Source organism: Oreochromis niloticus, linkage group LG11, assembly GCF_001858045.2.
Source record: "Oreochromis niloticus isolate F11D_XX linkage group LG11, O_niloticus_UMD_NMBU, whole genome shotgun sequence".
NCBI lineage: Eukaryota > Metazoa > Chordata > Actinopteri > Cichliformes > Cichlidae > Oreochromis > Oreochromis niloticus.
The window spans coordinates 20,846,026-20,869,547 of NC_031976.2; the positions used below are offsets into that span (position 1 = coordinate 20,846,026).

Sequence of the window (23,522 nt, forward strand, 5' to 3'; positions counted from 1 at the left end):
TCATCAAATGATCAAAAAAAGAAGCAAAAATTCAGACATGTTTGTAATTATTTTTTCTGTTTATGAGTTCCTTTATTCATCGCCACACCACTTTGTGTTGTACAGTGAACATCAGGTGAGCCACAATCCTGGGAATCTCAGATCATCAGGGTACAATTCAGAAAACTCTAACCCAGTCTGGATATAAAGTCTGTATCATCTTGAAACCTGCAGGCAAGCTTCCTCGAACCCCAAAAGACCTTCCTTCCTATAGAGACACCGAAAAACAAAAAGCAAAAAAATGTTAAGGGGTTTAGTGGTATTATGATTTTGATATTATTATTAATACATTTTTAAACACTATAGATTAAAGCATGTAGTTTATACATAACAGTCATTCAAAACAAGTCATACCTGCCAAGGCTTTACCATATAACACTCCCATTCCTGATGAAATAAAAGCTGGTTCAAATTACACTATAGAACCCAATGGAGAAACAAGGAAAGATCTGTGTTCTACCACTTGATATACCCTTTTTTCTCAGTCTGTCAGTCCAGGATCTCTTTGATGCACCAGCAGCAGAGAAGGAAATAGAGGCACTCCTTAACCGACTGGATAAAACTGTAGGCAAAGTTTCCTCCCAGGAAGTTCTTGCCTCGTCCCAGGCCCATGGCCATGTCCCGCAGGTGCTGTCCCAGAGAGGCGGAAGGCATGGCCTGGGGAAGAGGACGCTGGGGGTGCATGGCTCTGCAGAGAGGGATCAGACAAATGCAACGAGGAGGGCAGTCGATGAGAAGAACTAGAAGATGAGCCGTGACAAATGGAGTCAGACGAGACCCATGCAACAGCTGAGCTCTGCTCCGTATTCCCGGCACAGTTCACTCCTCTACTTATAACCTCCTATACAAACTGCAAGCTCTCTCCACTCACATCTGGCATTTTCTCGACTGTCCTCTAGTTTCAAACGCCCGCTGACTGATTAAAGACCTTGTTTACCTTTGCTGTACTCAGTTCCCCTGTGTTGCATGATGCCCCCCTGAATAAGCCCCTGCTGTTCCAGCCACAAACAAGAGAGTTCCAGTAGCTCCAATACATTCGCCACAACATCACACTCTTTGTTCGGGTCAGTGTACAACAAACGCTCATATTTTCTCGTAGTGTGTGCTTTGTTTCAGTCTTTGCTGAACTTTTTTTGATGTACACAGAGGGACAGCAAAATCCAAACTCACAAAGCCAGATAAGTGATATATGTATTTATATATGCAATCTATAATTTTCCAATACAGGTGTAAACAGACACGTTTCCCTAAAAACAAAACAAGACAAAAAGTATTAAAACAGAAACATATAAAGTAATAAAAATCATTATCTGTGCACACTATTTCAAAAGGAACCTTTGGCTTTTTAAAAACACAAACTAAAAAGTACAACAGCATCATCAATACTACCACCATCACCAACAATAGACAACTAATTTTCTGAAAGGATTTTCATGCAACAAAGGCAACTGTGATGCACAATGATAACACAGAACCAGTTCACTTACGATAACGAGCATCAAGTAAGCCTGTTCCAGCCCACACACACACACATACAACAGGCACGCACAGTAATGGCAACTACTCTGCGGTTTTCCTATTTCTGACCTGCATAAAGCTGAACATGCAGACTGACCCGGCGGTCACTCGGGTATGTGTGTGTGTGTGTGTGTATGTGTGTGCATACATGTTCTACAACAATTCAGCCCACTTCAAAGTCTAATGACTAACAGATAGTTAAGGTTTAGGCTGGAAAAAAAAAATCCCTTCTCTAATTTTAAAATTTTGGCTTCACTCTCTTCGACATGTTCAAATTCTACATGAGCTACCTCTGTGCTGTGGTTTCTGGCTCTGTGTTATTTATCAAAGAAGTCATTAAATATACAACAATGGAAACAATAATCCATCACTTAAGCTTATCAGTCGAAAAATTTATGTTATTTACAGATGATCAGGAAATAACCCCGATCCCATACCACCCCGACCCCCACTCCCCCCCCACATGGTGACATCAAGTATCTGTGACTGTAAGCTGAACGCGAGAACGTGCATCAGAGGAGATTGCCATCACTGGATCTGTTTGCCTGTTTTTACCGGAGTGTCATTTTTGCAAAGTTGTTGATAAACTGAGACTTTTTTTTTGTAAGATTCTCCTGTAGCTGACTACATTTGAATTAAGTACATAAGGTGACTGCATTGGAGTGACATGACTGCATTGAAGAAACAAGGCACGATCAAAAAGATATATATATATATAAATATATATAAAAAACAAAAACAACTACACCATGAAGTGAGGGAGGAGGAAAACAGTAAACAATAATGTGAACTTCTCCCTCCTGATCCTCGAAAGTCTGTGAACACAGCACGCCGAGGAGCAACCTTTGGCTGAACATTTCATTGCTAGCAATATCCGTCTAACCTTCGGAGCATAAAAGGTTTGGAAATCGGTCATTATTCTCTCAAGCGATTCAATAAAACAGGAACATCAAAATGACATAACCAGTTACCATGACATAACTTGCATTGTTTTTGCTGAAGGAAATTCATTGCTTAGACTGTTCAACACTTGTCAAAGGGGTCTCCCGCTAACTGCTCTTTTCAATTAGGATACTCTCTAAAAGATATAACACATAGATTGTCAATGCAAACGCATATCAAGGTGTTTAATGTAAACCAATAGCTCAATAATATCTGGTCTAAGCTTCTCCAAACTTACTGAATTTTGTGTTGTGGTTGATTTTGATGTATTTTTAAAAAATCCCCTTTATTGGCCCCCCCATGCACACAATCGTTCCTCTCCACTCTAAAACAGGCGCATTTCGAAACGCATTTCTTTCTACATACATTTGCTCCGATGCCGCAAGCGCACAAGACCGATAGGAGTTGTTAATATTCATGGCTTCCTTTTCTGCTTCCTTTTCAACCAAGTTCATGTTCTTTGGCATGACAGGTGGTGCTGACTCAGTTGTGTAAAAGGTGTGTACGTCTGCGTTTAGAAAGGGATTGGGAGGATACAGCTGATTTGATCCTTGCGTACTCAGAGTGTCCTTTGATTTATGAGTGCCAAGATAATAACAAAAATACAAAAAAAAAAAAAGAATATACATATATGAAGGTCATTGGCATAGCAGTCCTAGATTTGCATACAGGCTTTCCTCCAGGGGTTTAAAAGTCCTTAAAAGAGGAGAAGTTGGGGTTGGGGGTGGCCCTCTGATGAGATCAGAACCAAACTCGTATACCTGTACACATATTCTCCAGCCGAATTATTTCATACTAAGGATTGCTGTGAGAGTTTGTGTTTGAGCCTGGTTCAGTCTCGGAAACAAGAACTCTTGCCATCCAGTTTGTGTTTTATCTAAAATGCTCCAGCAACAGTCTGAGGAGGATTTTTTTTTCCTCCTTCCAGAAAGAATACAAAAAGCACATGCTTAGAAGTACTGAAGACCCCCCTTCATGTCCCTTCATGTTCCTTTCCACACTCTTCAGTTCTGCCATTTCAGTACACGATTCCATGTAGTATTACATTTCCATTTTTCTTTCATAATTACACATAAAGATTTTTTTTTCTTAAAAAAAGAAAAAGAAAAAAAGATTGCATTCGTTTTCTGCCCCATTCTGTAATTTGCAAAGGGCTCCTTCCTGGTTCACAGTAGGCTGAGAAATTGCAGCAGTGCTTCTCCGCTTTGGAGGAATGCGCCTGATAGTCGGTGATGTCAGCGAAGGAACCGTAGATCACAGTTTGGACAGGAAATATAGCAACAGCAGCAAGTGAGTGATTTTGCAGAGAAACTGGTGATACTTTTTCTTTTTTTTTCTTTTTTGGCTTTCTTTGCAATGTGTGTGCATATGTATCGTTGTGTGTTAGGTGTAGTGTTTCTGTGTGCATTAAAGGAAATGAGCGTGTGTGTGTGGTCGTGTATGTTGTGCAGAACTGATGTAATAGTAGGAGTGTATGTTTTTGGTGGTGTATTTCATTGGTGTGGGTAAGGTCAGGCCCTGCGCTCCACTGGCTGTTGCAGACACACTTCACTCCCAGCTGACACAATGGGAAGTCTGTTGTCCATGTGGTAACTGATCAGGTGGCTGACACTCGAAAACCGATGGTCTTTTGTACGGACCTAAAAAAAGAAAAAGGGAATAAACTTCAAGCTTCAACACCAATATAACACTCTACTCTGAAATCTCTGTTGTGAATTTGATCGTTTGGTGACGTACCACTCCTTCTGGGTCAACGAGCAGCAGGTGTTTGGGCTGACCACCCTGCTGTCCCGTGAGGACGTACTGCCCAGGTGTGGTTCCAGACTCCCGCACCAGGAAGTCTCCATCTCGGGTCAACAGTTTCTCTGCTTCCTTACGACTTAGGCTCCCGTGGAACCAGATTTCAGACTGTAACTGCTGCACCATAGAGGGCACTGCTGTCACTGAGTTTGGGCCTCCATGCCCAGAAACCCCCAGGGCATCATCAAGTGGCTCTTGAAAAATGAACACACAGAAATTTGTTATTTTGTATTTCAATGTGAATAACATGTTGTCCTTTAGTATCCTATGGCACTGTCTGCATTTCTGCACGACCGATAAATAGAGAAGTGAACCACATTGACTCTGACAGATGCTGCACACAGTCGTGGACTCTGCCGTTAATGTGAAAAGCTTTATGTAGTCAATCAATAATCTTATATAAATTGCCCCTGTAATGGACAAAGACATTCTAATATCCTTATCTTCCTCCGAGGGTGACTTCTGCGGACAGCTCCACTGCTAATTAGCATCAGTCATATGGAAATGTAAAATACAAACTACTTTACTCATCTCACGAGCCCAATGATTAACCCTCTTTTCTTCTCACATGAAAGAAAAATAGCTGATTGCAATTGCCGGAAATTTTGGTCATCTTGATTACAACCCACACACATCACAAATTACCTTTGTTATTTAGTTTTCTCACAGGCTAATGATTTGCACTAGTGTTCAGGATGCAGTCTATTTGAACTTCACTTAGCAGATTTCCAACAAAAACGCACAAAAAGACACTTACTCATGTCAAAAGCGTCTCTGTGAGCATTTCCGTTTGCTGCAGCTGGGAGACGAGGTTTATCTACGTTGACGTACGAAGGGTCATCAAACATCTCCCGCCCACCTTCTTTGGCACCCACTTAGAAAAAACAAAATAAAAAAGGAAATAAGTAAAAGTTGCACAAACACAGGAAGAACGAGTCACTCTGCCATGTCTTCTCACTTCCTTGCAATTCTAAGAATTTTAACAGGACAAAACGGGGCAAAAAGGGAGCGAAAGTTTGACCAATTTCTCATAAATGATATAAAGAAATATGTTGGTAACCAAGAAAGAAAAAAACGACATGAATGACCGATAAAGTCCAAAGAGATGCACACATGCAGGCAGCGACAGAGCTCACCTGGTAGGGGTGGCAGAGGCTGTTTATGAATGTCATTCTGACCCGGCTGTCCATAAGGCTGCAAACACAGAGGGGTACAAACAAATGCTGAATGAGTGCACCATGTGGGCATCCTCAAAAAAATGTTCTTTTCTGGCTTGCTCGAGTTTGTATCTATCTATCTATCTATCTATCTATCTATCTATCTATCTATCTATCTATCACTTAGGAATGACACAAGTAATTTATTTATTTATTTTTTGGGCGGGTTGTGCTTGTCTTCCTTCTTTAGTATTAATATGCACTTTTCTCACCAGAGTGGCACCAGGCCGGGTCCTCATGTCAATCACTCCAGCAGGGGGAGGCTGTTTTCCAGGGAAATTATTATAGTACGGGACATCAGGAGGTGGAGCAGCCTCATCATCTTCTTCCTCCCATGCAGAGCCATCAAATGGAGCCATTCTGTCACAGAGAACAGATACAGAAACAAATTATACGAGACAATATGCAAATACAAGCTCTTGGTTTGGGTTTGTGTAAGCGACAGTTACCTGTCATGAGGTGTGACCAGTTTCGGAGGGTTTTTTAGATACTGTTTAAAACGCAGTTCGAAGGCTTGACCAATGGTGCTGATGACTTCCTGGGCTAAACCCTCTGAACACTCCAGGATATGACATGCTGCAATAAGGAGGCACAAAAAGCTGATAAGGAGGCTTCTTTTGAAGGAAGCATGTGCTCCAACACACAAATACCTTCGGATACAGGCAGAATACAAAAGTACGTGTGCATGTGCATTTTTATTATGTGCGATGCTGTAGGACACATGTAGCAGCTCTAATACACTTTACACACTCTAGTTTTAACTCAAGAAATTACATAAGCAACAGGATGGCTTCTTTTTTTTATAAAGCACTGCATGTTAGAACTTTAATGTCAATAATCTAGTCCAAAGATTTTCACTTTCAGTATTAAACTAAGAAGTGTTTTTGCTTTTTCAGCTGAGAAAGATGAGCCACAAGTTAACTAATTTAGCTTGCAACCAACCTATGCGACTTCAAAAATAGACATTTGGTGGAAAATGTACTTCTGCCTTTTCTCTGCACACTGGGTGTGTAATGTTTTAGCTCTAGTGGGGTGTTTGGCGAATTCAAGGGGAATAAACAGCTAATAGAGCTATTTAAGTTTGATTTACTTATATTAAGATTAATTCAGTTCATATATTAATGAAAATGTTTGGTTATATTTGCTGAAAGTAAAAAAAAAAAAGAGGACTAGTTGCACAGTGAAATGAAAGCAACTACTCTAACTCATATATTAAAGGATAATTTTATCTACACTGGCAGCTGCTACCTTGGCGAGGCTGTCATTTTGCCGTTTCTGCTTACCTCTCTGGTTGACTGGATCTTTGGCCACATATGCTACGTACTCAGCTGTATCCTGAGGGAGACCGACAAGGAAGACAGTCAGAAAGGGAAAAATCAATAGGAGGGAAAAGTGAAGGGGAGGTTTAGGACAGAAAAGCTAAGAAGAGAAATAAGAAGAAAGAGGTAAAGTGAAGACTTTGGTGTTTAAGCCACAGCAGAAGTTAAAAACTTACAGAGCTTAAAGAAAAGAGAGAGAAGACAGGAAGTAAAGAGATAAGGTCTGGAAACGGGGACTACAGTCCAGGCAATCCAGTAAGGCTGCAATAAAGTGAGTGGTATTCATAGCAATAGACAATGACAGAAGGCAAGGAGGAAGAGCATGCTGGCTGAAGAAAGATGGAAAAAGGCGAGAGTGAGATTTCAGCTGAGAAACAGGGTTTGGCTGACTCACTGGGTCTCCTCCAGAGGCGAAAGAGATGGACTGCATGTGATGATTGGCGATTATCTGTGGAGAAAGAGAGAGAGAGAGAAGGAGAGGGAGAAGGAGAGCACGTGGGTGACATGAAGTATGTGGGAAGTGAAATGAAAGCATGTGGATGAAAAGACAAATGTGGAATCATTACTGAGAAAAGTGCTTTTTCCTCCATTGAGCGCCATCAATTGCAGCGGAGATAAAAACTAAGTAGGGACAATGGATGGAACACCTTTTTAACACTCTGAAACAACCACCCATGTCAGATCAATAACAGCATCAACACTTGCTAATGCTTCAAGCACAATGTGTGGTCTGTATCTGAGTCCTTAATTGTGATTTGGTATATGTTCTGCATGACATGTTTCTTCGCGCTAATGCGAATGCACTACACCACTGTATACCATCTCCCCAAAGATAAACATCGTGCAGTAGCTATTAACTCATTAGAGGTCTAAGAGGAGGATCACATCCTGCCTTGTGGTAAAGCAGGAATCAAGACAATGGTTAAGAGGGATTTGTGCAGCATCCAGAGTAAATGAGGCAAACAATGAGAAGCAGTTCTAAATATATCGGGGCATCTCCTGAATATTCCAGGAGGTCACGATACATAATACATATGGAAAAAATACTGAGAATTTCTTTAAAAAAAAAAGATGTTTATATCACTGAGATTCAACCACCTTTAACGTTTTAGCGAACTAAACATGTTTACACCATTAACAAGAAGCTGAAAGCAGTGGGAATGATTACAATGCAACTCTGAAGGCAAAAAACAAAAACATTTATAATTTTCAAAATAGTGCATCTGTAGATTGGTCTTCGAAAGGAAGAAAATGTCACAAAATCCACATAAAAGTCCCTCAAGCAAACAGATCCCCAGGTTTACTCTGCTTCGGTAAACTCCACAGGCTAAGTGCACTCAGGGTACCTGAAAACATGCCCCATAGCTACAACAGAGAGCTCAGACAATCAAGTGTATTTCTGACTGAAAAGCGAGATTACTGGCTTTCAAGGACAGCTCAACGAAATGCCTGTGTAGAGTTTGAGAAAACAGCAGCTTGAGGTTAGAGCTTCGTTCTAACCTGTTTGCAGTCAGAGGCCAGCAGATTGAGGCTGCTGGTCGAGATGGTGAGGCTGATTGTCATGCCTGCAAACTGTAAATTACTCTTTCCCAGGATGGACGTTAAACAGCGAGAAGAAGGCTGCAAAAGGAGAGAGAGCAGTTTTAGTAATAATCAAATCAAGGTGTCCAAACCAAAAGCAACAGGACGTTTTGGGGTTTTTTTTAAATTCAACAAAGCATGATAGTCCACTGAGTGCTCCCCGCCTCAGCATGACTCTGTGGGCATATGTGTGGAAATGCCTGTGTGTGTGGGAGTGGGAGAACAGCTGCAATTGTGAAAGTGATCCTGTCTCCAAGGCCAACTGCGACCAATTGGGAATAGACAGGACAGTTCACATACTGTAGCCTGGGCCAAGAGCATCACACAGACCATGCCAGCACTATTGTGCCAGCATTATTGCGCCAAATCCTCCTACTGTTCTCATGGCTTTCATCCATATTTGTTCCAAAATGTTTGGAGTGTGCAGTGAGAAAAGCAGGAGCAACAGGACAGGAAGCACATGCTTGGCCACATTAACCTCAGTCCTGCCAAATCAGAGGCACTAGACTAGTTTAATCTATTCTAGTTTATATCCTATAACTGTATTTTGTCTGCTGTGCTATACTGTCAGACATTCCTTGGTCAAACCCTGCGACGGCAGCAGGCAGCTGAATATAGCCACCTGTTTTATGGACTGTTTGGGTGGATGTTTTTAGGTTTACAGGAATACTGTGCACAGACACTAGCAGTCTTTAAACAGCAGACTGGCGGCTGTGTCTGCTAATCTGTTGTGCCCCTTTGGCCTGACGCTGGCTCCACACAAGCTTCTACTCCACCTCTCCAGCCTCCCTTGTGACAACAGGGAGGGAAAAGAGAGATCAGAGAGTGATTGGTAATTACCTGTGTGTAGTCGGCTAACCACAGAATTGTACAATCAGCCTAAATCAAGATTGGTTTGTGTATGTGTGTACTTGTAAAACTATATTTGTCCGGAACCACTGACTTTTAGATCACTGGAGAGAGGACACTTAGAGGAAAAGTGGGGACATTTTGGCTGGTCCTGATTTTTTTGTGTAGGTCAAGGTTATAATTAGGTTTAGATCTTTTATGAAGATAAAGGGGCAAGGGAATGGCTTAACTCAGTGAATGTCCTCATAAAGATAGCCATATAAACGTTGTTTATGTGCATGTGGTCCAGCTATACTCACGTTTTGGGGACCTAAATCAGTTAACAGAGACACATTATGGAGAAAAAAGAAAGTGCCAAATGTGTAATGATTATTTTTTAGGATTAATGAAATAACAAATAGGAAAAGTCAAGTCATACATACATGGCTCTGTGTGTGTTTGTGTGTGTACATGAGACTAAATAGCCCACTGACCACAGGGTGGACAAGCGAGCTAAATCTAGCTCTTATCCAGAAAACTCTTCATAACGCTGTCCACTTAAGTCTTATAAATAAATAATGCTCTGTATGGGTGTATGCTCCTGTATGTGGCGCGTACCTTTCTCCTGCGGGCTCCTTTGGCACCGGGTACTGCCTCACACACCACAGAGATAGCTTCCCTGAAAAATGAAAAACATGTATGTTTGCAAATGGCATGTAATTAACCTAAACACCTTCCCAGATTCACATTTATGGATATTAAATTAGATCTGGCAGCGGGTGATAGAATTTATCGTCCCTGGCAACTGGGCTCGTCTTTGCCACGGAGACAAACATCATTGCGGAAACCAGATGGAAACCACCAGGATTCCAGAACATTCTAATTTAGGGGCTCTGAGAGCGGCAGGCGTGTACATGCAAACATACACGGGCAGATGTAGTCAGATGCTAAAACAGAAAGAAACAAGCCCCGCAAGCAAAATGGAGCGGAAGCAGGACAGAAAGCGAGTGAGCGGGCAAAGGAGTAAATGCGAGGTGAGTGATGTATGTGTGAGCCGCCAACATTTTTCAAAGTGTAACCACACTTTTAACATCTCGCCCCCTCAGAAACAAAGCAGAAATGAAACCAGAGAAAGGTCAAGCCTGCAGCCGATGAGCTGTGTGTAATCTCACCTGGTGACCTGAGTTCTGGTGTTGAAGTCCAGCGCCCGCATTGATTGTAGCACCTCCACGCATCCCATGTACTACCCAGGAAACAGGAAGGCAAAACATTAGCATTAGTCACTTCCTACATCCTGGTCCCATTGGATCAAGGGAACACAACAGAGGAAGAAAGCAACAGTGTCCTTTCCTCATTTCTGACTCAGTTTCTAAAAATGAAGGGTGTATATGCACAGAAACAGCTTGGCAAGGGTGACCTGCAACTTTGCATTTAAACTAGAGGTTACTGAGAATGTGCCACCCACTTACCCGTACAGTGTAGGAAACACCGGTGGTGCTGACCACATTGTCTGAGTGCAGCCAGCCACGGGTGGGCTTGTTGACAAAGGAGCCATGGCGGGTCCACTCGTCTCCTCCCAGCTGCCCTCCTTCCACCCGTGCCCTCCTAGACACCCCTCCTAGCCGGTTCATGTCCTGCAGAGGAGGTCGGGGAGGGGGAGAAGGAGCAGTTAGAAGCGAAACAGGGTGATGAAGTGGTGGGGAGGAGCTAGAGTTGCTCCTGTCATCCCCAGAGGACTCAACAGGCGCCTGAGGTGCCTGAGCTGCCTGTGACTTGCTTGAGGCCTTGAGTCCTGGGAGAAGAGTAGCTGAGACACCCAGACGAAGAGAGCCCATCCTGGGGAAGAAGGAGCAGAAGGTGGTGGGGCTGTTCTCAGCTTGTTGGGGAGAGGAGGGGGGCAAAATGGGAGTGAGAGATGAGGAAGAGAGAGAGGAAGGTAAACCAGGGGAGGGTGTGAGGGGGGTGACAGGACTGGAAGGAGGAAACGATGATGGATTGGAGTTTGTTTCGTCAGTTGAGCTCAGTGATTCACTCCGAAAATGGGTGTACTTTGTTTTCTCCATAATGAATTGAATCATAATGAATCTGCAGTGTCAGTTTTTATATCCGTGCAAGTCGACACAGGCTCTAGTGATTCAAAGTCTCTTTGTCTCAGTATTCAAAGTTTTTCTCTAAAAGGACAAACAGCCATCTGTCTGTCTTGCTCAGTGTAAGAGCTGCATCCATCTGTCTGGTTGTGTGTCCTCCACTCGTTTCCAGGCAGCCAAAACCCAACTGCTTTAAAAACGGTTTTATCCACAATGAAAGCAGTATGAGGAAAAGCACAGAGGAAACGTTGGGTGTCCCAGTTAATGGTAAAACGCAGACAAAAAAAGCTTTTTAGTGCACCAGTGCAGCTCATGTTGTTATGAGTTCATTTTGAAATTTACTTGAGTGTTTTCTGAGTCCCCAGGAACTGATGAATAGCTTCTTAGCTGTCCACAGACTGTTCCTCTTGGTGTTTTGCCATGATGTAAAACAATATCGGTGACTATCTTGTCCCAACTTAATAGCCTCTGAGTGAGGCCCAGTAATTCAGCTGTCACCAGCACCATGAAGAGTCAGCACAAGTGATTGTCTCTCTGAACACCCCCTCATGTGTATGTCTTACTGCTCTGAGGGGTGCGCATTTCTATGTGATGTGTCTACATGCGTGAGGCAGTATAAACCTTGCCGGCCTACAATGCTTCTTTGATTATCTGTGTATGTTTGTGTTGGCATGCGCCTGTGTGCGCGCGTGTGAAGCAGCTCCCCTTGGCAGCTCTATCCTGCTTGACACGGGCCCATAAAAATCCTATTAGCAGCCAGCGAGGGGATTGCAAGGAGGGCCGTGCACGCTAACGCGGCAGCGACGCGCACATAATACACAGCCTCAACTGGTCGATACGACAGCAAGCACCTGCAGAGCTCAATGAAGCCCAGAACTGCTAAAGAAGAGAGAGGAGGCTTACTGATGTATGGCTAGTCTCCAACTCTTGGTAGCAGCACACTTTCTTTAACGCCTACTTTTCACTCCCTTTCTCTCTTCCTCCAAATGCTTTCATGTCCTCTCTGAATGGCCCTCGCTCTCTCTCTCCCTGCTTCTTCTTCTTCTTCTTCTCTTCTCTTCCAGATTACTTCTGGCGCAGGCTCCTTCCCTTTCTCTGAACTCTTCCCTCCCTTCTCTCTGTCTCCTCTCTTATCCTGGAAGTCCTCTCTCTTCCTCCACACAATATACTCCGCCAACCTCTGCCTCTCCAACGCCTCCGCCCTCTCCCGCGCCACCACTTCCTCTCTCCTCTTCCAGATGATCTCTCGCTCCCCCTCTCCCCCTCCCTCGTCTGCTCGCCCGTTCTCCAGGCTGTCCTGTTTAACAGTCCCTCAGTCGAAAAAAAAAATAAAAAAATAATATTGAGCCCTGTCTTTCTGCTTCCCTTAGCTTTAGGATTATAGATGGTTAAAGGCTAGGCATGGTAACCTTTGACACCAATAGAAACCCTAAAGACAAAAAGTTAGTACTTAAGACTGCACAGGCAGAGTTGAATCTGTTCCTGACTGATGTTCCTGATATGGCTAAAACAAGTGAGCCTGTCTTGTTTCAAGTGTGTTCCCTAAAACTGGCCACATAGGGTGTTGTTTTTTTTTCCTGGAGCACCATTAGATAGCGGTAGTTTGAGTCTGAGATGCTGCCTGTGTCTGGTACAGTGACACACACTGCAGTAGCACGGTGGTGATGTAACACTGGAGAATGTAGGTCATTGGCTGATGACGACTACCGGTGGTCTTGTTGTGATGGTAATGAGACCTGATTGGTCAGGTTTGAACTCCCAACCCAGGGTTCCCTGAATGGTGCTGGAGGCTCACCAGTGTTCAACATGTAGTCACTCGCCCAGCTGGAAATGCTCAATCAAAACTGCTGTTAGGCTGATTTCTCTATGCACGTCTGTTCTCACCCTGTAACTTTATTACGGCCTAGTTCAAATAGCAATCGCAGGACAGAGTTATTTACCTGAGAGAAAAATATTGACACTGTCACAGATGATATGAACGAGCCAAGAGTTATATTCCTTCCTTATCTAAAGCAGGGCTTATCAAGCAGCAGGTAAGCTCTCTCTACTGTACAGACACCACCTCACATCTCATAGTCTGCATAGTCCAATCTAGAAGGCAAACAACAGTCTGTTTACATTAACAGTCTCTCACAAACCACAGCCCCACAATTAAAACAGTCAGCCACAGTTTGACCTCAGTAGGAGGCAAAGCTACACCTACAGTCCAGCAGCAAGCTGGCTGGCTGGCCTACAACTTAGTGCTGCTGAGGCACTAGTCATACTTACAATCTGTTGACCTTTGCTCCCTCAAAGGAGAAGGTTTACACCCACCTTTTCCACAACACATACAAAAGTCTGTAAAAGTGGCACCAGCGTTTCAGTAATGCCAAGCAAAAAAGGTTGATTATTTTTTTCTCCTCACACTAAGATTTCAGAACTTCACTCTGCCTGAAGGACAGCCCGCAAGCTTGTGGTGGGCGCTCAATGCATGGCAAAGGAACAGTCGCCTACACCAGTCTAGCACCACAGAGGGATTGTCTAGCAATTCTAGCTAGTCATCCATCTGGTCTTGGCCAGAAAGCACCATGGAGGATCCAGTCATACTTATGAACTGCAAGACAGGCTGGGATGATCTCCAGAAAGCTGTAAAGTAGTATGGCTGGAAAAGTCACAACATGCACACACTCACAGTACTTGGACAGTCAAAGAGCATGCAGATTAAACAAAAAGGTCTGTCACACATCTAATAAAACCAGAACTTAGTCCGTAGAGAAGAAGAATAGCACTTAAAAAGGCAAAGGATTCAATCTCAGTAGACTTGCTAACACTGGAGAGAAATTCAGGTGCTGTTAAAAAAAAGAGAGCTGCTGAAATGCTCTATGGGCAGAGTTAACCCTGGCTCTTCCCAGGGATGTTTTAGTGCACCGAACACAGTGTAGGTCAGGTGACTGCAGAGGAGATGACCCTCTACAGGAAGAGAAATCCTGAGTCACCTAGAGACAAACAGCAAAAGGAAAAGGCTGTCACAAACACAGCTAATGACTGGTGATTGGTGGCCTTGGGGCCACGCAGCTGTGATACGTACAAGTGAAATCAGTACTGTAATCTAATTCATCCAGTCATTTCTGATAAGAGCTCATCAGTTTGACTGATGGAAATGGTAGTTGTCATTAATAAATGTGAGATCGGGACAGGCTGGACGGAGATGAGTCGTACAAGGCGAACACGGAAAATTGGGAGGGGGAGACAGGTGACCTGAAACAACCCTGATTCCCGGAGCTTGCCGAGCTCCGCAAAGACAAGGACTGTCTACTGGAGAAGAAGGGAAACAAAAACTCTAAAAACTGACACAAACAATGGACTAATCTTGTTTTATCTAGTAAATATATACAATTACCTAATGGCACAGCACCAGTTTAAAAAGATAGGACAAGAAAAACCAACTTTACATCTTGTTCTGTCTGCAGCTGCTGCCCGTTGCTATGGCAACAGACATTAAAAGAGATGCCTGCAGAGGATATATACTGAGAAGTCCTGACAACAGCAGAAATCTTCAGACAAAGAGATAACCGCTTTGTCAAATCACATTGCAAGCAATTAGTAGCTCCATCAAAGGCTCCACATTAGAGCTCTTTTTATTTCATCCAACAGGAGAAAAACTACAGACTCCTAGAAAGATCAATATGGTTCAGGAAATGATCAAAGTTTGGCCGGCATCGCGCCAGCCATAAAACCCAATCAATGTTGACATCCGACGTCGGTCGCTCGCACCGACTCCGACTAGGGCATGTAAAACTGACACTGTGTTCAAAGAACAATAATCTCTTTTCTAATAACTGTATAAACAAGAATTTCACCAAGAATTAACATCAAAAAGACAACTGATGTTTAGAAAACTTGCATAAAAACAACCTGAATATTCTGTGCAGCAGCTAACAAAGATTAGAATGACTGTATAACATCCTGCAGAGTAGATCCTATGCTCATGAGGGATAGGGAAAGAAAATAGAAAATCACAAAGGGAGTCTGTATTTCCAAAAAAAGAAAAGAAAAAGTAATTAAACTGTTCTGTATAAAGTGAGTCTTATCGATTTCCCTAAGTGTTTTAATGAATGGCAAAAAAAACAAAACAAAAAAACAAAACAAAAACCGAAGTAGTTCCTTTTTTGGTTTATAAAGCATGCAATTGATAATCCACGGTGATTCTCCTAAAGCTAGGTTCCGTATTCACATAAGAACCACATTAATGTTTAAACGGCCACAGCCTGTCCGATCATTCGTCCTCTCCTTCCTCTTCCTAGCTTTCCCTTCGTCCACTCCCCGAAAAACGTGCTTCTCCTCTGATCCGCTCTTCCGCTCGATTAATTCACAAAGTCACTGCCGGCAGCTCCTCTCCATCTATCCTCTCCTCCGTTTGGCTGCCTCCTTGTTTCGTCCCTCCTCTCACTCTCTTTCTCTCTCTCTCTCTCTCTCTCTCTCTCTCACTCTTTCAGCAGATGGTGAAATGGCAGTGTTGCCAGGATGGATGATGGTAGATGGTAGTCCTTCATTGTGCTCCTCTTCTCCCCTCACGTCTGTCTCTCATCCCCACTTTCCTTCCACCTCAGTCTGTCTGTTAGAGGCACAAGCACACTGTCTGTCCTCCCCTCCTCCCAGTCTGGGTGGGTGATGCTGCCTCCCATTCTCTCTCTCTCTCCCTCTCTCTCTTTCATACACACACATACACACACACGACCGCGCCACAGCCTGTGCCCTCCCCACCTTCTTTTCTCCCATGCTACCTCCTTCCTGTTTCCTTCCCTTCCCCCCACCTTCTCTCTGCAGCCAGAGTCATTTAGCAGTATACATGTGTATGCACAGCAAGATGCTGCACTTCTACTCAGAAATGCACACACTCCAAGGGGAGATGGAGATGGGGATGGGGAAGGAGGAATGAAGGGAAGGGGAGAGAAGGGAAGGGATGGTGGATACATGTGTTTGTGTGTGCATGTGGAGGGTGGGCTGTTCATGTTGGGTATTCAACGCTCCTCCCTTATTCATGTTTGGTAACCTGAGAAACACAGTTAAAGAGTGAGGGGAAGAGAGAGAGAGAGGGGAAGGATGGATATAGATAGCCTCTGTGTGCTGTGACATGAGGTCACTCTATATAACCTTGGTAAGTGGACAAAGTGAGGGGAAAAAGAAAGCAGACTGCACTCGCATGATAAATATTTCCAATGTTACTACATGACTACAGCACTCTAGGGGAAAAGACTGGAAGACATAAAGCAGAAATCCCACAGATTGGTCTTGACATTCGAGCGCATCTGATGAGAAGGCAGTGTTGCGGAAAGTAGAGGAAACCACACATAGAGTGACACAGGAACCCAGCAGAGTGGATAGCAGAGAGTCCTCAAATGACACCCCAAAGAGTCCCCGCAGTACCCAATTTCACCACTACACCATCATCATGAGCTCAAGCAGTGCACTCAAGGATGTGAAGGTTCATAATGAGACAAACTGCAGACAGCTAACATTCGTCATCATACACAGTGATCTGATTGGTAGTGACGGGCATGATTGGCGAAGAAGACACCCTCCACCCGCAGCCTGCGAGACGCCCAGAACCAGTGAAACACACGATACACTGTGGCTTAGGGTTGACCTAATTGAAATTTTGTGCTCCCTTATTAGATTCAGTGAATTAACAGTTCAAGTGCCATCTTGAATTTACATTAAAAAGGTAGCAATCACGCTGAGCTGACAGCTTATTCAGTACACCCAACTAAAACTACTGCAGTTCAGCCACTTTCTTCTCCGTGGAGCCGCAGCCTCCAAAAATAACCAAAAATATCCATCTGAAAATATAGATATGGGTTTTTTTTTTATCTCAAAAATGTAAGGTTTATCTCACAGCTTCCAACTGCATTTGTTTTATTTGGGTGTAACTAATAAACTGCAGAGGAAGCAAAGTTAACATCCCATTCAAACCACAATAAATTTACATGCACAGGGCTGTACAATTACTGAAGCACGATTTCAAAACGACTTTTTTTCCAGTTCCTTCTTGCAGGTGAAAACTTGTGCAATATTAAATGAGGTGTAAAAAAAGAGGGGTGTGCGATTTTTCTGCATCACATTGTACTGCTTCTTAGAAGGCTCTCTCTCTTGAATAAGGTTTTTGTTTTATGTTGCATATGCTACTTGGAAACCCTTTTAAATGGGTCAGAGAACATTCCAGTTTGTTTCATATCAAAGCCTGAAACATGACACTTTCATAACGCTCGATTATAATTTCATGAAAATGGAAAGGAGGCATCTTAATTGGTGAAATATTGCACACCAGCTACAATCACTCATGTGTCCACAGTATCTTTGGGAGCAATTTTATCTTATTCTTGGTGTAATTGTGCAGCCCTGAAATTACGGTGCTTTAACAAATAACGCTTACTTTACACATATGCCCACCAGGGCTGGATGCGAGAGTCTGTTCATTTCTATATTATATCAGAAATTTAGAAGCAGCAACTCCTTTGCCACCGTGGCACGATGTGTTTTTTTAATCAGCTGCTCGTATGATTTTAATGTCTTACCATATATTCCATCAGCCAGCACAGGCAGCGTGAGAGTCTGTAGCCCTAAAAACACCAAGGTGCACATCAGCACACAGTACACAGCATACACAGTCGCAGACAAGCACACACACACACAAATCAAAGAGCAAATTACAGCGTGCTCAAACCAGCGCCCTTGCAGCCACTTGACTTCCAGCATGCTTTGCTCCCAGCATCAGCTGTGGAGAGAGTCATGGGACCTTCTTCATATCGAGCACATAGACACACAACATTGACACAGGGCAGAGGCCGGGCGATACTCAGAGGGATAAAGTAACAGAAAGCGAAGGAAGGAGAGAGGAAGAGTGAAAGGAGAAAGGCAGAAATCCGCTGTGCATGTTGAAACATACCCTGTGGAATGAAAAGAATCAACTCAAAGGACTGCATGTGTAGGTTGTTTGTGTTTCAGCTTGCCCAGTGCGAGTTAGCAAGTGTGAGTTTTGGTGTTCTGCGCCTGCAGAAGTCTGTGGAAACTGCAGCTAGTCAGTATTTATTAGATGAAACAATCGGAGACAGACTAAGAAAGAGCTCTGGATCTAATGCACACGCTGCAGGGCCACATCTGCAGTCTGCTCTTACACTGTATATCTGTGTGTGTGTGTGTGTGTGTGTGTGTGTGTGTGTGTGTGTGTGTGTGTGTGTGTGTGTGTGCATGTGTGTGTGTAATGTGATTTGACCCACCTCACTTATCCTTATTTGAACTAGTCAAAAAAAAATTAGCAAAGATGAGTAAACGGGGCCTCGATGCTGACATTTTCCTCTTGGATTCTTGCCAGAGATGCTGACTAACATCAATTCCTATTATCAAGGCAAGACAGACAGTAAAGAGTCGAGTAAAGAATGAACAATAGAAGGGAGAGAGGGAGGAAGCGTAACTCACACGGGAAAGTCTCAAACGTAAACACAAATAAGCAGGCACACTGGAAAAAGGCAATCAAATTTTCAAAAATTAGGCTGAGGGTGAACATTAGATTAGCCGGGGCTTCAGCAGGAGTACTTTCTCTCGGCTTCATAGCTCACTACGCACACAGCAAACATGTGAGCTGGCTATTTTGGGTTGTGCTTCCACCACCACCACCACCCCTCCTCTAACCACACTCCCACATCTCTATCTCCTTCCATCATTCCTTTCCTGCTACCACTTTCTGCTTTGCTCCACTTACAACTTCCACTTACAACTTCCTTCTCAGTTTAACGGCTTACTTGTCAGAAACTGCGGTGTTTCTTCACTGAAGTTCCAGCTCAACCTTTGAACATTGTCTGGCGTAACTTTTAGTCCTCTGTAGCAGCGAGTATCGAAATTCTTCAAGGGTTCAAGTTTGCATGAAATACTAGGGTCGGGTTTTTTCTTTTACACAAACATATGTTTCCGGATTTAAGTCATAGCTTTGCAAACTTTGTGCAGTTTGCTTTTGCTCAATTAACAAAAGTTCCGATCACACAGCAAACAGGGGCGAACAGCTGAAAGCAAAGTGCAAACACAATTTGATTCAAACTTTTTTCTACTGGACAACCACACCACTTCACCCATTAAGACTGTGTCATCTAATTTAAGTACATGTTGCTGAGTCGCTGCTTTTACTGTTATTTTAGCAAGTTTCCAAGTCGATTTATTTTACTGCTGTTTCTTTAAACATTGCTTTATGTCCAAGTGTATCTGAATAATGTTAACCAGTGGCTTCAAGAGTGCATGCTGAGGAGTTGCACTGAAATCAAGACACAGAATAATCAACGTTACAAAACAATAACAGCTAGGAGATGTTAGCTTGACCCTAAAGTGACCCTAAAGAGTTACTTCAATACTACTGTTTTATAAGCTGAAGTAAGATGTGGGATCATTCCATCTAAAAACATCACATTTTCTGCTCAGCTACCTGTGATTTGCCTGAAAATGTTACAGTTTAATTCGGACATAAATGTGTGATTATTGGGAAATTTTAACTTTGCAAAAGACAACTGGTGGACATTTCTTAATGGTATATAGCTGTATTTCACAATAAGATGAAATAAAGCATGCAGAATCCCCTTTAAAATGCAATTATTACTCACCGAAATGAAGAAAACTCTATTTTTATTCAGATTTTGTTATGATTGATCAAATATGATAATTATGATAAGCTGTACCCAGCAGAGAGTCTTCCCCAAATAGTACAAAATTCTGGAGTTTCTTGGAGTACAAGAGCTTTACTTAAAACTGAGAAAATAACTGTGTTAAATATATACATATTTTGCCTGCTTTGTGGGCATGCACATTCAGGCTTATTATTATTATCTTTAAAATATGCTGAAGACCTCCGTTGAAGCGAGCCTGAAGGAATCCTGATCTGCAAGAAGAGATACCGTTTGAAAATGCAATCTCAGCTTTCTGAGTAAAAAGAGAGAGAAACCACAATAAAGACACAAACAGACTTTCAACTTAGATACGTGGCACCACAGAGTCACTCCGCTGTAACGCGCTGCATATAAAAATGCAACAATTAGAGCCTCTCATACAGAATTCAGGAAAACCATCAGCAGCCATCACGCTGCTAATGAAATTCCGCCGAAGCTGCACTAACTTCTGTTTTTTTAGCATCGCACGGGACGAGATTTTAATCAAACTGTGGCTCACGCAGTGCGCTGCACACTGAGCACGCCGCGCTAGACTGAGCACCGCAGGAGGAAACGCAGCTGAGACTCGGCTCTATTGTATGAAGGCAGTGACGGACAACCACATGCTATGGCCTCAAAAACAAACTCCTACAGTTGGTTTCCAGAATGCGCTCATACACACCAGGAAATAGAAAAAAAACCAACGCACATAAACAACCCCCCTCCCCACATGGTCGGAGAGACAGACAGATACAGTACATACGCCAGACAGAAGGAACCCGAGAAAAACACCTCCTCACAGGTCAAGACACCCACACAAAAAGCGTATGTAGTGTCAACAGTCTCGAAGTGTTTATAAGAGCTTAGCACCTCAGCACTGTGTTTTGTCAATAGCGATGCACCACAGGCCAAATCCAAGTCTAATATCTGCGGTAATATTTGCACTGCTAACAAAAATCTAATTCTTTATTTTTGAATTGGCTTTGCGTCTGAGACACACGGACTCCGTGCACAGCTGTCAAACTGAAACCGCTGTAACAATCAAGTGTCACACACTCCCGTCAATCAGGGCGAAAGCTTTTACCGGTGACTGAGAGGTTTGAAGGGAATTGGACAGATCCAATTTTAATCGAGTGGATTTTGGTTTACGCTGGAGTGTGATGGAGTGGCCGAGGCGCACGACTTTGGCTGACAGTTTGTGTCCTCCTGTCTGTGTTGTGTTTGTTTATGTGGGTCTAAGACGCACACGGCCTATTTGTCAGGCTCCTGACATGTGTCTGAATCTACCGCTTCTTGGGATCAGATGTTGACTGGACCTTCCCTCGGCCTCCATTTCATCGGTGGAGATAACTTGAGTCATATAATATCGTGTCAGCGGCTGCTGGTCTGAGCGGTATGGCTGACCCTGATAACAGCACTGAGCCCACTGCTTTCAGCCACCTCAATCACAGCACATAGCCTTGAGTCTGCTTCTATAATAGTCTGTCTGCCCTTCACTTGTTCACCGCGAACTTTAACTCTGTCACATTGACCCTGTTTTACACACCTGAGGTGCGTTTTGGTGACCGGTCCCCATGGATGCGCACAAAAGGGGGACATTAAGTAAGCTTTTCTTAATGTCTGATTTTGTACAGATTTGCGAGTGGGTTTGTGTGTGTACTGATAGCTCCTAAGGCTTATCTCACTGACACTTTATAGCCTGAAGCAAATCAGGCAGATTTCAGCAAAGCTAGGACAGGCTTTAGTCCCTGAAGCAAAAAAACCACAAATTGCTAAGTAGTGAAGGAGTAGTGAAATGTGTCTTTCATAATAATCTCCAATGTGATGGGAAAAAACTTGTTCTAGGTGCAAGAATCCTACACCTTTTATCGCTTTTATACAAAAGAGGGAAAGTAAGAACGTTGGAGAAGACGACAGCAGCAAAAAGTTGGCCCTTTATACCCACAAAATATCCTCAAATAACTGTCTTATTTTGCTCAGGTCTAACTTAGTTTGAGTTTATTGGCGCCTGTTAAAAAAAAGAAAGGGCATGTGAGTGACCTGCTTTCTGTTGTTTTTGTTCGTCCAGAGGACACAACGATGACTTTCTATTGTAAACTTATGCTATTACTTTAAGAGAGGCTCCAACAACAGCTTACTTAGGTTTCAAGTTTTAATAATAAAACCTGGCAACACACACACACACGCACACACACACACACACACACACAAAGTTTGAAAGCACGAAGTTAAACATTTAGTTAACTCGTGCACACCCCAGCCTGACCATTTACATATTTCTTACAGTAACCTAACAGGCTCGACTGCACCGTGGCGTAACATAACAACGAAACATTGAATTGTCCGGCAGAACTATGTGTCCCTGCGGGGACCACAAATTTAGCACATAATCAGTTTCCTCACACTTTTCATACGTGCTATAGCTGACGCACGGCACGCACAGACCACACCATGCCCCCCCAAAAAAGTGTGGGCAACTTTAACGAGCAACTTACCAGCTCTGTTCCTCCCTTTCCCTTGAATGCCCCTCCTGCCCACCAAGCTCTGTTGCTGCTGCTGCTGCACAAATTTCAGCTTAATTTCATATAACAGGGCAAAGGGTCGACAGTTTTGTCCGCCGGGATCCTTGTATACTTGATGATTAACTTCATAAAAGAAGACTCTAAACTTCTTCTTTCCTCTCCCTTTCCGTCCCTGCCTCCTCCCCCTACCTCCCCCTCCACGATCACGACAGAAGTCACTTCCGCGAACCACGCAGCGTCATCCGGCTCCTCTCTCTCTCTCTCTCTCTCTCTCTCTCGCTCTCTCTTTCTTTCTCTTCTTTTCCCCCACTCCCGTGTGAGTGTGTGTGTGCGTACGCGCTCGCGTACCAAATTGCACCTGGACTAGTCAGTGTAGGTTGCGCAAAAGTAGAAATCCCTGACCGCGAGCCATAAGTCTGCAGTTGCACATGTACTTTACCGTAGATAAATACAGCGCAAGAACAGCTGTTTTCTGCCTGAAGTGTTGCTTTTTCCAGCATTTAGAAAGAGACCGCGATGACCCGCATCCGCTACCAAAACAAACCATCAGCATCAGCTCAGGGCATAAGCTGCTGCCGCCTGCTTTAAGGTGTTATTACCGCAAAGTGTGGGATGCGCAGACATGACTACATATGCACTACATATGTTTTAAAACACACATTTCGTCGTGATGTCCATACATTTGAATATGATTTTCTTTTCTTTTCTTTTGTAAAGCAGTTTGGTGATGAGATAACTTTCTTAAGGCCGCAGCATCCTCATACCACCAACAAGTAAACATGACATTGAGCAAGACGCTAAAGCCCAAGAACTAGATCTTTAGCACAGATTGTATGCATAATACACATATTATCACGTACGAAGGCAAAGGAGTGGCTGAATTCTACAGTTTTAGTACATGCTGATTCAGTGGATCGGTTCATGCGTTGGTGCACTGACACGTGCGCTTTTTTTTCTTTTTTTCCCAATGAAGCATGTAAAAATGTACCTGTGAAGCAAGTTT

The 23,522-nt window shown here is 43.4% G+C and overlaps 2 protein-coding genes across 8 annotated transcripts; both read right to left on the reverse strand.

Moving 5' to 3' along the window:
• Window positions 1-47: 47 nt before the first annotated feature.
• On the reverse strand, window positions 48-22,618 carry lenep (lens epithelial protein). 4 transcript variants are annotated; one of them, XR_001224927.3, is made up of 3 exons: window positions 512-1,071; window positions 394-426; window positions 48-247 (listed from the first exon to the last, which is right to left on the reverse strand). XR_001224927.3 is itself a non-coding variant. In XM_025911589.1 (2 exons), the coding sequence occupies exon 2, from the start codon at window positions 721-723 to the stop codon at window positions 529-531; it is 195 nt and encodes a 64-aa protein (XP_025767374.1). In that variant the 5' UTR covers window positions 724-727; window positions 22,493-22,618; the 3' UTR covers window positions 48-528. The 4 variants fall into 4 exon arrangements, 3 of the variants coding, with proteins under 3 accessions (XP_025767374.1, XP_013130276.1, XP_019220101.1); XM_025911589.1 differs by adding an exon at window positions 22,493-22,618 and having other exon boundaries at window positions 48-727; XM_013274822.3 differs by lacking the exon at window positions 394-426.
• shc1 (SHC (Src homology 2 domain containing) transforming protein 1) lies at window positions 1,219-22,634 on the reverse strand. 4 transcript variants are annotated; one of them, XM_019364555.1, is made up of 14 exons: window positions 22,493-22,632; window positions 17,886-17,930; window positions 10,714-10,878; window positions 10,417-10,487; window positions 9,863-9,923; window positions 8,336-8,455; window positions 7,230-7,283; window positions 6,800-6,851; window positions 5,966-6,092; window positions 5,729-5,876; window positions 5,436-5,493; window positions 5,057-5,173; window positions 4,237-4,493; window positions 1,219-4,139 (listed from the first exon to the last, which is right to left on the reverse strand). In XM_019364555.1, exons 2-14 carry the CDS (start codon window positions 17,895-17,897, stop codon window positions 4,011-4,013), a joined length of 1,371 nt encoding a protein of 456 aa, XP_019220100.1. In that variant the 5' UTR covers window positions 17,898-17,930; window positions 22,493-22,632; the 3' UTR covers window positions 1,219-4,010. The 4 variants fall into 4 exon arrangements, with proteins under 4 accessions (XP_019220100.1, XP_005472723.1, XP_025767372.1 ...); XM_005472666.3 differs by lacking the exon at window positions 17,886-17,930 and having other exon boundaries at window positions 22,493-22,634; XM_025911587.1 differs by lacking the exons at window positions 17,886-17,930; window positions 22,493-22,632 and having other exon boundaries at window positions 10,714-16,213.
• Between the last annotated feature and the right edge of the window lie 888 nt (window positions 22,635-23,522).

Bases quoted from the DNA above. Each gene is read 5' to 3' on its own strand.
- lenep (XM_025911589.1), bottom strand. From the start codon at position 723: ATGCACCCCCAGCGTCCTCTTCCCCAGGCCATGCCTTCCGCCTCTCTG.
- shc1 (XM_025911587.1), bottom strand. From the start codon at position 11,322: ATGATTCAATTCATTATGGAGAAAACAAAGTACACCCATTTTCGGAGT. The intron at 7,284-8,335 runs GTTAGAACGAAG...CTTTCTCCACAG, and splicing joins TGGCCTCTGACTGCAAACAG to ATAATCGCCAATCATCACAT. The intron at 6,093-6,799 runs GTAAGCAGAAAC...TCCTTATTGCAG, and splicing joins AGATCCAGTCAACCAGAGAG to CATGTCATATCCTGGAGTGT.